Source organism: Ptychodera flava, chromosome 4 (genome assembly GCF_041260155.1).
Source record: "Ptychodera flava strain L36383 chromosome 4, AS_Pfla_20210202, whole genome shotgun sequence".
In the NCBI taxonomy this organism is placed as follows: Eukaryota; Metazoa; Hemichordata; class Enteropneusta; family Ptychoderidae; genus Ptychodera; species Ptychodera flava.
In genome coordinates this window covers 46,126,075-46,143,667 of record NC_091931.1, presented here as the reverse complement: position 1 = coordinate 46,143,667, position 17,593 = coordinate 46,126,075, and the positions used below count along the sequence as shown (strand labels likewise).

Below are 17,593 nucleotides of genomic sequence, written 5' to 3'. Positions count from 1 at the left end.
AGATCTAGTTCATTTCTAATTTTTATGACGGATGACTGGTCCGATTTTTTAACATATATTTGACCGTTCCGAGTCCATAGGTGTTTGTATTGCGCGACTTTTCTTTTCTTGTTAACACTCTTCATAAGCTTTCTTGTTGTCTGTGTCTGTGTCAGGTTTTCATTTATGTAGATCTTGTTCTTCTCTCTGTACCCGAATACATCTGTAGTTGAATTCATTATTTTCTTCTTATTCTTGAAGACATTGTCACGTTTCCGTCGACTTGAGAATTTAACGATGATTGGTCGTGGCAACGGCTGCATGGCTGTTGTGTTACCTCTTTCCATAGTCGTATTACGGCCGATTCTGTGTGTAACTTCCAAATCATTAATGTTGATATCCGGGTCAATCTTCTGCAGGATTCTCAGAGCAATATTATCAGTATTTTCGTTGGCCTGTAGAATTTCTGGTATACCGTGAATTTCTATGTTTTCTCTGCGACTATATTGATTCTGTTCTTCCACACCTTGTTCAAGTTCAGCCACTTGTTTGGTGAGACTCTCATTTCTTTGTTTTAATTCGGTGTTCTCTGTTTCCAACGTGGCCAGTCTTGATCGAAGATCTTCTACAAGTGTATTGAAGTAGTCAAGTGACGAAGTAATATTATTCTGGCATTCCTTCATCTCATTTACACTCTTCAATAGTGTCGGAATGTGACTAACTTGCATACTAATATCTGCAAGTCGTTGATCAGTAGAGATAACAGGTGATTCTCCCAAGGTTTCAGGCGGACATTCAGGCGAACTTGGCGGAAATCGCTTGTTTTTGCATTTCTTGCACAAAAACAGATCTCCCTGGGTGAAAGTAACACCTCTAGTCCTCTCACAGTCATTACATTTAAGCGGACCGGCAGCTTTCGACATCTTGAAAACAGGTTTGTCAGGTTATATCGGCTTGGCTTCCAAAAGAATGCGAACTTGAATTTGAATATCAATGAGGAGACACTGAGTCCTTGATACTCGAAACTGGCAGAGAAACTCCTGGATTTTTTACAGTCAATACCTGATAAAAGTTATAGTTTTCTGCTCAGGTACTTACTCCATACATTTATGAGTCATTGTGTCGAAGCTTGTTCATCTAAACGAACTTTCACTGCAATAATCCGACAGAATGATGCTAGTTTATGTGAAACTTATGAACAAACATGGCTAAACATGGCTAAATAACATTCATAATGATACAAGGAAGTGTGGAATGCAGAGGAATAAGCTCCGAACTTACAGACTTTTTAAGACAAAATTTGAATTTGAAAGTTACTTGCTAGATATAAGATCTTTTACCTATAATAGGAGGTGGCTGACAAAACTAAGAATTTCGGATCACAACCTACAAATAGAACTGGGTAGAAGGTCAATTCCAAAAGTTCCTGCAAATGAAAGATTCTACAAGTTATGTAAATCTTTAGTTGAGGATGAATTTCACTTTGTTATAGAATGTCCAAAATACAGAACGTATCGAGATGGTCTATTTTCATCCACAAGTTTGTATAATCCAGGCTTTCTTGATTTGAATGACAGAGAAAAGTTCATGTATATCTTTACTCACAAAGATAAACTACCTCTTGCCAAATTTATTTCTTGTACTTTAGTTCCTCCCCAGCAGCAGCTTCATCCAGTGTTTGCTGAGTTCTGTAATTTTTGCCTTACCGCACTCCTTGAGTGTGTTGTTGAGCAATAAAATATTGTATTGTATTGTATTAAAAATAGGCCTAGGCCTAGGCCTATATGGTTTTCCTGACATGCCAAGGATTTCATATTTTCCGACAAATTTGTATTTTGCTGCATATAGAGCGAAATAAAACTAGATATGTCTTGTGCAGGAGATGTTGAATTTTGACATTTAAGGGAGCGTTCAGTTTTTACGGCCGGGGGGGGGGGGGCGGCAAAATCTTGTCGCCGGTGTTCAAAAAAATATAGACCCCCCTGCATTTTTTGTGAAAAAAAGATGACCCCCCCCTTTGTCAGACGAAAAAAATTGATGACCCCCCTGAAAAATAACCAAAACCCATATGTAAAATTTACCCGCATGGTTTGGATTTGAACTCCGGTATGCGGCGCACTTTATTCGATGCCAGTGCACAAACTTCTCAGCCACATCCATTGAAACGTCTGTTAATTAGGACGACTGTAAGGCAATTTTTAACTTCATTTCCATAGACAACTCATGTCCATGGACATTGTATAAAGTAAACTTTATTGGAGTGGTTCGCCAAAGGCAGCCCTCCGGTTAAGTGGGTCATGGGCCATTACGTAAAGTCAACTTTATTCTAATGGGCCACCAAAGGTGGCACGCCGGTAAAGAGGGTCGATCATGGCTATTGCATAAAGTAGACTTTACTTGACAGGGCCGCTGAAGGCGCACGGCCATTACCATTATTCAGTGCGTGATCCCAGGGGTCCCTCAAAAATGTTTCTAATACAAGCCGCGGCTTCAATTGGGAATTGTACGGTAAGATTGCCGTGGGGTATTACATAAAGTCAATTTATTGTAGTGGGCCGCCGCAGGCGGCCCGCCGGTAAAGAGGGTCAATCATGGCCATTGCATGAAGTAAACCTAATTGGAGTGGGCCGCCAAAGGCGTCTGCCTGTTAAGGTAAAGGGCGACGAATTCGGACGCGCACACGCTTTAGAACGTTTCTGCGCAGATTTAACTCCAGCCTGTCGCAAATGGGTTATTTCGTAGCGCATGTATTTAACATCACCTGTCATTGTTGAAAATGCGCTTTTACCTAATTTTTTGACCCAGTCTCTTAGAAATACATGTGACCTATAACCTTGTCATATTTTGACCCCCTAGGCAGCTGGTTTTTATTCAATATGAGCGAAAAATTTACATTTCTCTCCCATTTATATGGCGCATATTACCCATTCACCTGGAGATATTGTAAAAAGTGGCGTGGTGACACCCTTTTATTAAAAGTGTAAACTAAATGGTATTATGTCAGGATTTTATTCGCCAAGTTTGGTCAAAATGACACCATTCAAAGCGACAGGAAGAAAGTTCGAAAATTATGTAGTGATATAATTTCGATATTGTCATTTTGTAATCGATACTTATGTAAAAATATCTTTACAAACATCATGAAAACTATACATTCGATAGATATGGATCTTAAGTCTTGGTATTTATTAAAATTAACTCATTTGCTAAGCTTTTTATAATTGCTTTCTTGAGTTTAAGTGAATTATATCATTTTTATTTATTTCTAACGACGCCATTTTAACGTCCGTTTCCATGGAAACGAGCGTGGTGACCCCCATTTTTTATTTTATTTTTGCACTTGCACACCTTCCAAGAATATTTGTGCAAAGTTTCAAGAAAATGACACCACAACTTAATTTTGACGTAATTCGTAGTACTTCACCTTAAGAGGGTCATGGGTAATACATATTTATTGTAGTGGGCCGCCGAAGGCGGCCCGCCGGTAAAGAGGGTAAATCATGGCCATTGCATGAAGTAAACCTAATTGAAGTGAGCCGCCAAAGGCGTCTGCCCGTTAAAAGGGTCATGGGTAATACATAATGTATATTTATTGAAGTGGGCCGCCGAAGGCGGCCCGCCGGTGAAGAGGGTCGATCATGGCCATGGCATAAAGTGAACTTTATTGTTGGTATTATGTTTTTGAAAATGTGGTGACCCCCCTTTCCTACCAGTGAAAAAGCGATGACTCCCCCCCTTTGCGGATTCCAAAATTATGATGACCCCCCCCCGGATTTTGCCGCCCCCCCCGGGCCGTAAAAACTGAACGGTACCTAACTTCGTAAACTAATTTATATGGCTCACCCTCGCGTTGCGATTGCGTTAGGCTACAGACAGCATAATGCGACATCGCATCGCTGATCTCGTAACACCACGCGTGGCTTTACCTCCATAAAAAATGGCGACCTTCACAGATCGTCGCTTGCAGATCTGCGTCGCGTCGCGATGTTATTACATGTTTGGAACGTAGCTCGACAGAAAATTCCCCGCAATCTGACAACAACCTGCCTGTAAGGGATATCATCAAAATGTTTATATTGAAAATGTGGGTGCAATCTATAATATAGGGAATATTGCGACCTATGCACTCCAGTCTTCGCCGTTCTCTGTTTCTTTTGCGGATTAACCTACAGTGACCCTTGGCCCCTGAGGCCTTGTATACGGTAGTTTGTGTCATCTGCCAACTTCGTCTCTTCTTCCTTTCACACCGGAAATAACCTGAACCTGAAGAAAATGTTGTTGGTAATATTGGTATCGATGATCGTTGGTTGCATGTGCACTATCGTCTTGCAGATAATCATGTTCTACTCGTACATCAGGAACCAACCGTTTGTTGGAGTGGCCAGAAGGCCCCAGTATGAAAGAGCACAGATGCCGAAGGTACATAGCATTCAAATTTGTTTGTAAACATTTCGGCGATGCAGGGCATTACGGAACGTTTATTGCTTTTGCATTTTGAAATTTAAATATAAAGTAATGGATATTAAAACAATGGGGAAGTTTGTCAAAAATAAGTCGCAATTAAATATTATAATCCAGGATAAAACGATGGGGATCGAAGTTTGTCAAAAATAGGTGAAACTCAAATTTATGAAGAAGAAACATTGCATCGTAGAATAGATGAAGCTTTGCGATCAAATTAATGACAATTTCTTTACTAAGCCAATTGTTAACCATGATTGCCCATTTGTCTAAGCTTTGACATCTCAAACCGTGTTTTAAGCTTTTACCAGCAACCTTTGTACAAGGTTCAATGTGCTGAGGTATGTTGGACAAGAACTTGCTGATGAAAAACAGTAGCTCGAGATTTTGTGGTGGTGTTGTGGTTCAGACGGCAAAACCACAACACCTAGGCAAAACATTGAGCTACTGCACTGCAGCAAGACAAGTTCATGATGTACATCAGTTAAGAAATGAAAATCATGTACATCCACTTTAATAGACTATCTAGACAGTTCTTGTGCCCTTTCTTTCATATATAGTCTCTTGCACAGACTTAGGTGGGGGTTTGCTAGCTGTGATATCACAGCACAGTGTTTTTGCTAAGGTTTGGGAATATTGGTAAATGATTTGGGAACCCCGGTAACGTTGCTGTTGTCCCCTAATCTGATTGCATTGATATACCAAGGGGAACCCCGGTAAAATGACTGGGGAACCCCGGTAACATTTACCAGGGTACCGGCCTTAACAAAAACACTGCAGCAGTGCCAGTGGTGGCTATCAAACGCGCTCGGGTCAAGAGTCACTGCCACAATACCGCTGTGAGCCAGCGCATAGGAAATTTTAGTAGTTTACTATGACACCGAATGGTGTCGTTGATTTAGCTTGCAAAATAATAAACTAGATTAATCTTTGAATAAATCAACCTGTACCTATCACTATCTACGACTCATCTCCTTCTCCTGCTAACGATCCAGACTGTGACAACATGTATTTTCGACCGTTTTTCAGTGAGCCGTCAACAGTTCCTGCTCGAATTTGAACTTTTGACCTCCAACATAATTCAGTGCGTTGTACTCGCGAGCGGGCAAACATTGACAAAACCGTCGACAGCTCACAGGAAAATGGTTGAAAATACATGTTTTTATCGTCAAGGTAGTTAGCAGGTGAAGAGAATGAGTCTTAGATAGTCAATGATACAGATGATACAAGTTTATTTATTCGAAGACTAATATATTTCATTATTTTGCAAGCTAAATCAGCGACACGGATCGGTGTCGTAGTAAACTGCAAAAAAAGCCTATGGGTTGGCTCACAGCGGTACTGTGGCGGTGACTCTTGACCCGAGTGAGTTCGATAGCTGCCACTAGCACCGCTGCGATATCACAGCTAGGGGTTTGCAAGCGGTGCTCCAAATGTGCAAGTCAGGAATGCCGCAGGCATGGCTGCTAGTGCCGAATTAAGGCACGAGGGACTGTTATGAGCCACTGCACCCTTGCTGACGACATCAGGGAAGTCAGTGAAGCCATGGAGGAACCCATACATTCATGCTGCAAAGACTTTCAGAGACTGACGGTGTTGCTGGAAAAGATGTCTTCATAAAAGGCTCTAGGATATGGGCCAACACCTAACGTCGAAGTCAGACAGCATAATTACTGTCGCTTTGATAAGCTTGGAATTGAACATGCACTATCTTAGCTTGGGATTGAACGTGCACTATCTTATGTTGTGTTTGTGTGACAGAAGCTGAGAGGATGGTCAAATAATATCAGAATGGATATGTTCAAGTTTTTACTGAATTACATGCATAAGTTAATGATATGAATGAAAAAGAGAAGTTCATTCACATCTTTACTCAGAAGGTTAAACTTTCTCATACAGCATGAAATATATTTCTTGTACTTTCCTTCCTTTCCCAACAGCAGCATGTATAGTTTTATCAATGTAACTTTGAGCTGGTATTTTTTGCCTTACAACACTCCCTGCATATGTATTGTTGAGCAAGAAAGTGATTGAAAGTGATTTGTTGATATGTAAAAAAATTGATATTTGTCTGAAAAAACATTTTTTTAATTACACTAGCAAGAAGAACAGAAATCAATCTTAACAGACAACTGCCAGTATGAAAATTAACACTAGAAAAGATATGTTAAATACTCATGCTGCTTGTACAAGCTATAATAGCCATGCATGCAACAATGATAAACTGTATCTGTATTTCTAGCAGCAGTGTCCAGTGTAGCATGTGTGCAACTATATTTAGTAACAAACCTGCAACCCTGAGCAGCCGTTTAAGTATCATCAGAAAGAAATTGTAATAATATATTTCCTGAAAAAAAGTATTGTTAACACAACCTGATTAAAATAAGATATATAGATTGCGACTTTCCCCTCTTTGTTAGCTTATAGTTGCATCATTGACATTGCTGTTGATTCAGTTGAAAACAATGTGGACATGCATACTTACAACTTTTCCTTTCAGGGTATCCTTAAATCTTCAGATTATACAAACTGATATTTCTCACAGGCATTGCAATGTTATCTACAAAGATCATTCAATTAAAACTGTTGAGACAGTGATAATTGTATAATGCATTACTTTTCTCATGAAAGTTTTTTGTCATCCTGAAGCGTGTCTAAAGTTTTTTAAGTTACAAGATTATACTGAAATTTTTAACGGGTTTTTCTCATAATATTTTTGAGGATGATAGTACTCTTTTTCGACAACTTGTCTTATACTTGAAAATTAGGTCTGTAGCATTTCAGGAATGTGAAAAGTAAGACTGCAAAAGAAAAGTTGTGTTTGTTAGGATCCTTTGTATCATATTTTGAAATATACATTCTGAAAAATGGTCCATCTGAGTCCCTTGACGTAGGTTTCCTAAGCAACTCTCATATACCAGATGGTCAGCATTCTGTGAAAGTAGTGAAATGGAATAGGCACCAGTAAAAACTCTTCAAAGATACAAGGATATTTGTTTCAAACAAGTGAAATTGCATGTTTCAAGAACAAAAACCAACATCTTGGATGTGACTGAAAATAAACAATGACTGCCGACGGTCCGGAATTTTTAGAAACGCATGCTTATCTATATTCTCATGTATGACTTCAATAACCTTACCAAAAGTCAGCTAAATTGGTTTACAATTGAGAGAGTTGAAAGATTTTGAGCATTTTCAAAATACCAGGAGTCGAAAATCCATAGAAAACAACGGAATGGTAAGATTTTGCACATGCAAAAGTGCGCGTTTGGAACGTTGCCAGCGATAGCAACCAACGCATGCTCTGAATGCTTCGGCATCACCTTAAAAGTGTTCCATTTTCCTTAAAATATTGTCATGGGAACTGTAAAGTGTATATTTTACCTATTTTTTGTATGTCTGAACTTAACCCTTTTCCTGCCGAGCGTCCTTGTCCATTATTCTCCCAAGTCAGTAGAAAACCGCCCCATAATATGTGCCTGCAAAAGATTGGCTCTCCTGCATGTTATCCTGCCAGGCATTTTGGCAGAAATCGCCCATTTTCAGGGTAGTTTTAGCCGTACTTATACGTGTTAGACTTCGATAATTTCTACATGCCCGTAGACAGGGGAAGGAGCTCAAGGGTTGTTGCAGAAAAAAATTGAGGTCACCGGCTTTGTTTGCCCCTGGGAGTGCGTCATTTTATTGCCGTTTCATGTTTATTTTTTCAAAATAAACTCCTTCAGTATTACGCACGTCCGCTAGGCACAAACATCACCTCACTCGTCTGTTAGTCAGAGACCCTGAGGGTCGTGCTAGGGGTGCAGAAGCACCGTCAAACCTGTCCTGTTTCCCCAGGGTAGGGTCAATTGAATACGTACCTTAAACGACTTGGCAGTGTAGCACAAAAACTACGTTTTTGCCGTTGTATTAACGACATGGCTGAGCCATTGAAGCACAGCTCAACGTAGTTTAGCCAGCTCAGTTGGGAGTTGGCTTACGAGTGTTACCGTTCATTACTGACTTAATCGAGTGGTCCTCAGTCAGGTACGGGTTTGTACCGACATGGCTTGGGCTGCAGCTAACCAGTGATAACCAGTCACTACACCCAAGTCTTCAGTTCACTTTTGCGATGCACGGGTGCAACGCAATATGCTTCCATTGTTCTAGCCATCGACGTGTCCACATGTACATGCCTGGCAGCCATATTGTACTGCTAGCTGGTTTGCATTAACAAAAGCAGTCCCTGCTAACTGCAGGCGGTATCCCCGTAGCATATTGACCTTATGTCACCTTTTGAATTCTCTGTACGCAAACAGCGTACGTAGTTACTAATGCGTCGGCAAGAGGATACGTTTGCCTGCAAACCAGAGCCAATACTTCGGACGATGGAATAAATAAAAAATCCAAAGCTACGTCCATTGAATGGCACGGCCAAGGCGGTGAAGGACGTTGCCTGGCTTGAACTTGCAGAGCTGAAGCCCAGCTTAGTACGTCGGACACCAGTTTGTAATGGTATTTCCGAGTCGTTCATATCCGTTCCATCGGAGGAACAAGTCGAGCCGTCCCGTCAAAAATACGTTCTCATTTTCAGTCACGCACAACTGAATAAGTGACTTTCGTCTTGCACCATCGGCATATCTGCCAAGTCGTTTGCAAGAGGTAGCCTTCTAGATTAGCATTGCCGAGTTGGTCAAGTTCGGCAGCAATCTCTATAGTGCCAGGCAGCCAAGTACGTCCAACTCCGCCAGAAAACGTCACCATGCTATCCTGCCAAGTCCGCTAAAAAGCGGTAAAAAAAAAACCCAGCCCCCCTCGGGTGTGGGGGACTGGCGGACAGGTTTCTGCACCTTTCCCTGTCTATCGACTCCCTGCGAACCCATTTCGAGGGGAAAAGGCGTTCCTTGTCAGAAAACCTCTCCTCGGATGACCCCTAAACGCACAGGGGATAGCAAAACGTAGTGCCGTCGACTTGGCAGGAAAGGGGGTACCCAAAAAGGGCCCGATTTCCACCGGGTTGGGAGAATAACGGTCACCAGTGCTTAGATTCTGGCTACACCGAATTTCAAGCGGATTTTCACCGACTTGGCAGGAAAAGGGTTAAAGGCGGAGCCTCCCCTTAAAAGGGTGCAAAGCTATGGCAGCGTTCATTGTGTAAATGGACACCAAACAGGCTACACGCGGGCACACACTCCAGAAAATGTCACTTTTTAGTTTTTTCCGACCTCAAAAACACAGACAGACTGCCAAGTGGTAGGCCTGAAGCTGTTGCCAATTGAACTCTGTGATTATATTCAAATTCTGACGCGACTGGAAGGAAATTAGAAAATTCAAGCGTTGGTGGTGGAGAATCAATGACCATTGGCGATTTGAACCGACCGTCAATCAAAAGCTTGTATAAACTCTGCAGGATTAGCAAAAGTGCCAAAAGGTTTAGATCAGTTTGTGTAATTAATGTTATGGAAATCATACATTGTACTGGCCAAGTGTTTGACCAGGAGGAGAACTCCACTAATGCGAGAACCTGGGATTTAAAATTGTGGCTTTAATCGAATTGCTAAAAAGAATATTCATTTTTTTGAAAAATCCATAATGGTGTAGTGGCAACTATTTCTTTAATAGTGTATTTCACTGTTAAAGTTGTGCAAAATTCACCCAGTCAAGAAACTTCCGAGTTCATATTCACCACGTATTGGTCATGTGGCATGACATCAGAAGTGACTAACCTTTTAGAGCAATCCTCTGAGATCAATAGCAGCGCATTAAGTACCAACTTCGAGAAGATCTCAGGTAGTTTAAAACTATTTTATCCAGTCATTTTAATAGTACCCTTTTTGATTTTTAGCTCATATTTGGTTTTATATATAAATACCAAAAAGAGCTTATATGATGAGTCTGAGTGGCGTCTGTATGTCTGTATATTTGTGGGTATGTGCGGATGTATGTCCGTCACACACAAAGGCTCCCATACCGCCAAAGCTACCGTCTCAGTATTTGGTGTACAGGTAGATGTAGGGGTTGAGATGTGAATTTGTTCAAATGAACACATCAGTGTCAAAAATGTGCGAATGAGGTAAGAAAAAGGGAAATTCTGCAAATGTTCAGGAGTGGTGGCATGCCAGCATGCTACTCCACTGAGCTTGAGTCATTTCCTGTCATTGTTTATGAACTGTTACATATTAACAGACCTGCTCAAACTAAGGGATGGACCATTAGATCTTGGGAGGGGATGGTCACAATGAAATTGTGAACATTTTTTTTACAATTGTAAATTTCTAAAAAAAAATTTTCCAAATAAGAAAAGCTGTGCTAATTTTGTTTTCTGAGTAAATTTTAAGATTTATAATTTATTTTAGTTCGACGCTGTCTGAGGATACAATGTACATCCATATCACTAGCGCAAGTAAGATTGCATGCTGTAACTACAACATACATATGGCCCAGTGATTTATATTGCTGATAGATTTCGTGAAATGTTGCAGGTCATCTTTTGACAAGCTGAGAAGCTGTTTGCAAAAAATGTGGTGAAATTTCAATATTTGTGTATTTAGGACACTTTTCGCCCTTTTTGATCAAAACATCTATTTCTCTGTTGCAGCGTGTCCAACTTTTGTCAACTTGTTTTTCTGGTTTAAATATTTCTTGTATTTTTTCTGGTTGTACTGTGCAGAAATCATTGTCATAACATTGAAAATAGAATTTTCCTGCACTGAACAGATAGAAACAACATTAATTGTTGATCTTTGGTACCCATACTGGTATGTGCCAATTCTGATCAAATGTGAGCGACACCGTATAATTGCAGTATTTTTGTATTTTTCTTTTCAATTTAATGTAATGTGTTACTTTTTATGGTTGTCTTGTACATTTGTCTTGTGATGCTGTGACTTTTTTGTTTTGTAGATCTGTTTGTGGGTTTGCCCATTGATCTGTGTTTCAAATAAAATAAAAATAAATAAATAAAATAGTCCGCTATGATGAAAAGATGCATGGTTTTGAGCTGCAACAACACAAACATGGATGGTTTTAGTCAACATTTGTGCTGTTGATCTGGTGTGGACCTAGAGATATTTCCATGAGAGCATGGCAGAGTTGTATGTTGAGTGTCAGTGTGATAATACCGGCAGCCGACCCCACGCCGAGCTAGCTCGATCAACCGCTGTGCACTGTACTGTGTACAGGAATACTATGACATGGAGCCCACCTACCCAGGATATTCTATGAATGTGACTCAAGAGTCAAGCCTTTCATAATTAGTAGCTCCCTAAACTGTACTACATGATACACTATACTTCGTTATAACGCCATAAATACTGCAGCTGTACATCTGTTTATCTACTGCACCGACACCATATGTGAGAGTTAGCCAGAACTTAGGGGTGATGCGTATTGAAAGCGGTCAAATCAGGCTTGCCACCGGCCACCTGAGTTAATAAATTGCGTTGTGTAAAGTTTGCACTTTTTTCCAGGCTCTGTGTACAGTTGTTTAGGTCTGCTATTCGTACCATTAATTACTAAACTGTAGTTATACAGAAGCAAGCAAGGGCGAGTTCACCATTTGGCAAGGTCCAGAGTGCAGCATGCAGCAGGGCCCCTACTAGATGACAGACAATTTTCAATCAACCCTCCAATGGACTGCATCCTGTCAGTTTGAGGGTTGGGACCCCCTTCAGTTCATATGCTTGGGTATACTAGAAAAAGTGTCCCACACTCAAATCATGCTCTAAAATGTCCTCTTCCATTAGTGGGTTGGCGGCCACATTTGCTCCGAATATTTCCCTGCGCCAGTGTCTGACTTATAGACTACCCCAAAGTTTATGGGCATATAAATATCACAACAGAATAAATTGCAGGAATTTGAATAAAATCAGTTGACTGTCACGTTTGTGGTGAGGTAACATTGAAGTAATGTACTCTGGTAGGCTCATGTGTTGATAGGGGTGGGTGTCAATGTGATGGCCTTGGCGAGCTGTAACTGATGCCGCACTCGGAAACAAAAAGCCTAGCACTGGGGTCAGCCTAGCATCTCAGGTGTTTTTATTTACTCCAGGAAAGCACAGGATCAATTCCGCAGGCAGTAAGGCCTGATGAATGTAATATTCTGCTCTAATAAATTTTGTAAGAACAGGTCAGGTACAGGATTGAAAATTTTCTAGATTATCTGTGACGCTGTGGATTGTTTGCGTTGACTTACTCGACTAGCGGCCGGCTGGTCCAGGGAAACATTTCACGCTGAGTGAACTGAGGTACAAAATCTACGCTCACAATACTTCTGATGGAATGATTTTCAAAAGTAACACTAGACTCTTGATCACTGGCTACCCTCTAGATCTGTCATTCCAAACAACATTCTATGGTACAAGTGATTGTCACTTTCCAAATTATAGACAGACCTTGAGATAGATGTCATTCTGCAGTTGTGTGTGTAGCTTCTCCGTTCTACACCCACGAACGCCACTTGTGACGTCAAAACAATGGAAGTGTTCCTCATGTGGAGGTTTTTTGTCAAGCCCCGAACATTTTTCTTTCTCACAATTATTCATCAATGCATTATTGTTTATGACAAATATTTAAAAAAATGTTTTCTAGGTGAGGTACCCTTTAAGTTTCCAATGTTTTATAACACTTTTTAAAGGTTTCTTTGATCTTAAAGTAATTTTTCCAGCTTTATTGTTCAATTACACTCTCCTAACCTTTTCATATTTGAGTTAAACTAGGGTAGGGGCTTTTACACAGACGTACAGCAAACGCCTCTGAAACAGGGAGGGGGGGGGCACTTATACATGAGCAGGGGCTGATAGTTGGATGAGTACGGGAAGAATAAAGCTGTTACAGAACCGACTGCAAATTTAGAGTTTCTGTGATGTGAAACATGCACAGCCAGGATATCACAAATTACACCTTTATTGGCAAACTGACTAAATGTTCATGTCAAGGAAAGATGGTCCTTCAGGTAGCACCTTAGTGTATAGCTTTGTAACAAATGGCGAAAAGGACACTATACATTTTACACTACCAATGTTAGGTGTACATGTAATTTTATTTGATGATTTCAATTTTTTGTAGGAACTTGGAAAGTATCAGGATATGGTTGCAAAGAAGGAATCATTAAATTGCTTGAACTTTGCATTTGCATTCTTATTTGGTGAACTAAAGGATACTGAACGTGTACGACAGTGGATTGTGAAGAAAATGAATGTTGAATTTGATGAGTTACTGCAGACAAAGACATTGGGCAGAGTTATTGAAGCATTAACAGTGAGTATTAGTAATGGAATGAGACTTTTATCAAACTATTTGAATCTTCATGACAAAGTATGTGACTTCATACACCTACGTTTCCAAAACAAGATTGTAAATGTTTTACATTCACTAGCAGTAAGAAGGGAACTTTTGCAGTATCATTGGTTATGCAGTGTTCATGAACATTCTTTATAATAATACTACTTTATTGCATAACAACACACTTCGGGAAGTGCGGTAGAGCAAATCAATCAAATATTACACACATGTTCAGGTAAGACTGCTGCTGGGGATGAATCTGTAGTGTAAGAAATATACCTTAAAAGAGGCTTCTTGTCCTCAAAATTCATGATGTACAGGAATTTCTCTCTGTCACTTAAATATTCAAAGTTCTCAAAATGTGATTTCATACTAGTGAAAAGAGTATTTCTATTATGAACATATTTGTCACACTTAATAATATAATGAAACTCATCTTCTACAGAAGACTTACAAAAAGTACAAAATCTCTTATTTAACGGGATTCTTGGGACTGACCTGCCAATCTCAATTTGTAAATTATGATCAGAAATACGAAACTTGGTAATCAATTTCCTGCAGTTAATATTTGTAATATCCATCAAGTATTCCTCAAAAGTAAATAAAGTTTTAAATTTTCTGTACGTTCTTAGTTTATTTTTGTCCACACTCTGAGTCCTTACATCATTATGTAAATCATTAATCCATGAGACACAATATCCTTCTTTCAGTTCTCTGTGAACTGTTTTAAGGTAGCGGTAAAGGCTATTTTTGCACCAATTCTTTTCTCAGAGTTAATGTCAAGTTTCAAGTGTTAGAATCAAGATATTTAGTTCAAATTTTCAGGATAACTCCCTTAGTTAATACTTTCTCCAAAGAATATAATAATTGTATATTTGTAGCCATGATTTTGAAATATGACACCAATCAATATTAAAATTTAATTTTTCATATTTTTTTACATCTTTGAATTTAATAATAAATTAATATTACCAAATTAGTTATAAATATGTTGACACTATTAATTGTAAGATTTGTACGGCAGGATTTGTAAATAAAATTTGTTTTTATGATTTTACATGAGTTTACATATCAAAAAATTATTAAAAATTCTTTCAAATTTCAAAATGTGATTTTTCAAAAAGTACTTCAAATACAGAAAAAATGTGCCGTTCAAATCTTATCTGTAACCTTGTTAATAGGCTGTAAAAATTCCATGTCCATATCTCATTTCAAAGGTTGGATTAAATTGGTATAAAATTATGTAGGAAAACTGTTATTCTCTCAAAAATGTTGAAAACAAGCCATATTTGCACCCCTCTTTTGAAGTCACAGAGCAGTCTTTTTGGTTAATCTCAGTTTTGACACCTCTTTGACACTCAAAGAATCTAAAAATGCTTTTATAATAGCAGTCACGCATTCTGAATGCAAGCACTGCCTTGTCAAACTTTCCTGAAAAACAGTAAAAAATGACTTTCCCTTTTCAAACATTTTTTTAAAAGCTAGGGGACCTCTACCATAGTTAATACACTAAGGACTCCCCAACTTCCTCTTATTTGGTCAGTTTTTCAGAAGTTTCAACGGGCTATAACTCTGCAATGCATTTGTGCCCAAATGTCTAGTTTTTTTTATTCCACAGAGAATGTTGACTACTTTTATATTTTAATAGTTTTATTGAAGTTTATAACTGACGCTCTAGCCTTTACCGCTACCTTAACAGTGAAATTAATGTTACAGATATTTGACCAGATAGATCTACCACTATAATTATCCAGAATATACTGAATATACTCAAACCACTGGGAGTGGTGCTTAGCAGTTGTATATGCAGCACGTAGTAGAATATCATCTGATAAAACCAATCTATGCCAATATTTTATCATATGTAGTATAACAGTGAACTGAATGGGGTATCTACCCAATTCACCAACAATACCAGCTCGTGGAGCTTGTTTAGAAACACCAAGTAAAAACCTGTAAAAGGAAATACTTACATCATTCATAAAATTCTTCAAGTGATTAGTGTTCCTGCAAAGCTTATTTGTGCGCCAGTTGCGCAGTGGAATTTCATGTTTTGCGCAACTTAAGCTTCAGTCATTTTGATTGGTATTACTATTAGTTTTGGTAATAATAAACATTGAAACTCTGGCAAAAGGTGCATTCTCAGTGCTGATTTTACTTCCACGTTCTGAGTTTAAGCGCTGGTTGGTGGCGCAGTTGCTACCAACACACTTCGCATGCACGTTCAGGGTGCGTTGTGACTATGTGACTGGATTTACATAACTCAATAAAAATAGCATATATAGAGAAGATGCAACATGGCTGCCTCTGTGGCTGCCGAGCCTTTTGGGCACCAAACCGTAAGTTACTAACTCAGTCAAAAACTTAGAGGTAACACTACACCTGATAACGTAATGATATTTTTTGTACTGTATATCGATGAGATTTGTAGCTCTTATTTCCAGCCCTATTTTCATAAGCAGACTATAATTTTCTTTACCTTTTTATTTTTTTTATTTGTAAAATACCTTTATTCAGGGTATCTCAATAAGCCAGCAAACTAGATTGGTCGGCCTCTTTCCATTGAGGCCCTCACACAATAAAAACAACATACACTCCAGTCAATATACATGTACAGACAAATCACAAAAACAAACCAAACAAAATTACAAAACTGTCACAACAATAGCACCATGTTGTCAACTATTCACAAGAATCTGTGTAAGAGGTTTTAAAATGTCTCAAAGTTTTGGCCTGTTTTACATATTCTGGCAATGAGTTCCATAGGTTTCCACCTCTGTAAGTGAATTTACGTGTTGCATAATTATTATGAACTGGTTGAATGTATACACTGTTAGAATTGCTGAAACGTTTTTTGTACTTGTGAATATTGGAAACCCGTGTAAAGCAATCTAATAGTGGGGCTAGAGTATATTGTGGTAAGATTTATACACCATGGAACAGATATGAAAATTCTATCTACAAGCGAATACCAATCTAAAGTTTGCCTTACTTTACATGACGGGGTGTGTTGGTGACAATTTAGAATTAATTTACCTGCTCTATTATCTAGTATTTGAAGTTTTGACAGTAGCTTACTAGTACAGTTTGACCTGATGATATCCCCATAATCAAATATTGGCAATACCATAAATGTAACTAACATTTTGGCAGTTTTCTGGGGTAAAGCAGACCTGATTCTGCGAATTATACCAAGCCTCTGTGATATATTTTGCACTTATTTTGGCAGTGTTGCGACTCCCAGGTGAAAAGCTGGTCAAACCATGTACCAAAGTATTTAAAAGTGTCAGCCTGTGCCAATGTTTCATCACTGACTTTGATATTCAAATTATTTGTAACGCCATTCATTCTTCTCCTGGCCCCAACATCATACACTTTGTTTTCTTAACATTTAATTTCAATTTGTTTTCACTTAACCAATCACTGATTGACATGATGTCCTCTTGCAATTTAATTTCAATTTCTTTGATGTCCTTTGATGCATAGAACAGAGCTATATAAACTTATACAGTTATGGTGCGTTATGCAAAAAGGGCATTTCTCTATCTTTATATCTGTGTGTCTGTGTGTCTTACTGTCTCTTTCCCTCCATACCTACCCAGCTATCTACCTAAACCCAAACATATACTGATTACAATGTTTAATAATGTGTTTTCTTGACAGGTAAGAGATTATTCTTTGGGAACTGCATTACCAGTTTTCAAAAATGCTACACTGTTGAAAGCAAAACCATCTGATATGGAACAAGTGCCTGAGGTAATCATTATTGTAGATTAAAATAAACACAGAAATCATTTGAAGTTTTCTTAATGAATAATAATATTGCATGTTGTTATACATCTACTATGAAGAACAATATAATTTTGCATGCTAAAAAGCTGTACGTAACACC

At 38.8% G+C, this 17,593-nt stretch overlaps 1 protein-coding gene across 1 annotated transcript in view; it reads left to right on the top strand.

Annotated features, from left to right (window-relative positions):
* Window positions 1-3,899: 3,899 nt before the first annotated feature.
* Window positions 3,900-17,593, top strand: part of LOC139131957 (PDZ domain-containing protein 8-like) — a 105,527-nt gene continuing 91,833 nt past the window's right edge. Inside the window, exons 1-3 of the mRNA XM_070698294.1 lie at window positions 3,900-4,398; window positions 13,486-13,677; window positions 17,365-17,457. Coding sequence (XP_070554395.1) covers window positions 4,252-4,398; window positions 13,486-13,677; window positions 17,365-17,457 — 432 coding nt within the window. The 5' untranslated portion in view covers window positions 3,900-4,251. The remainder of the gene's footprint in view (window positions 4,399-13,485; window positions 13,678-17,364; window positions 17,458-17,593) is intronic.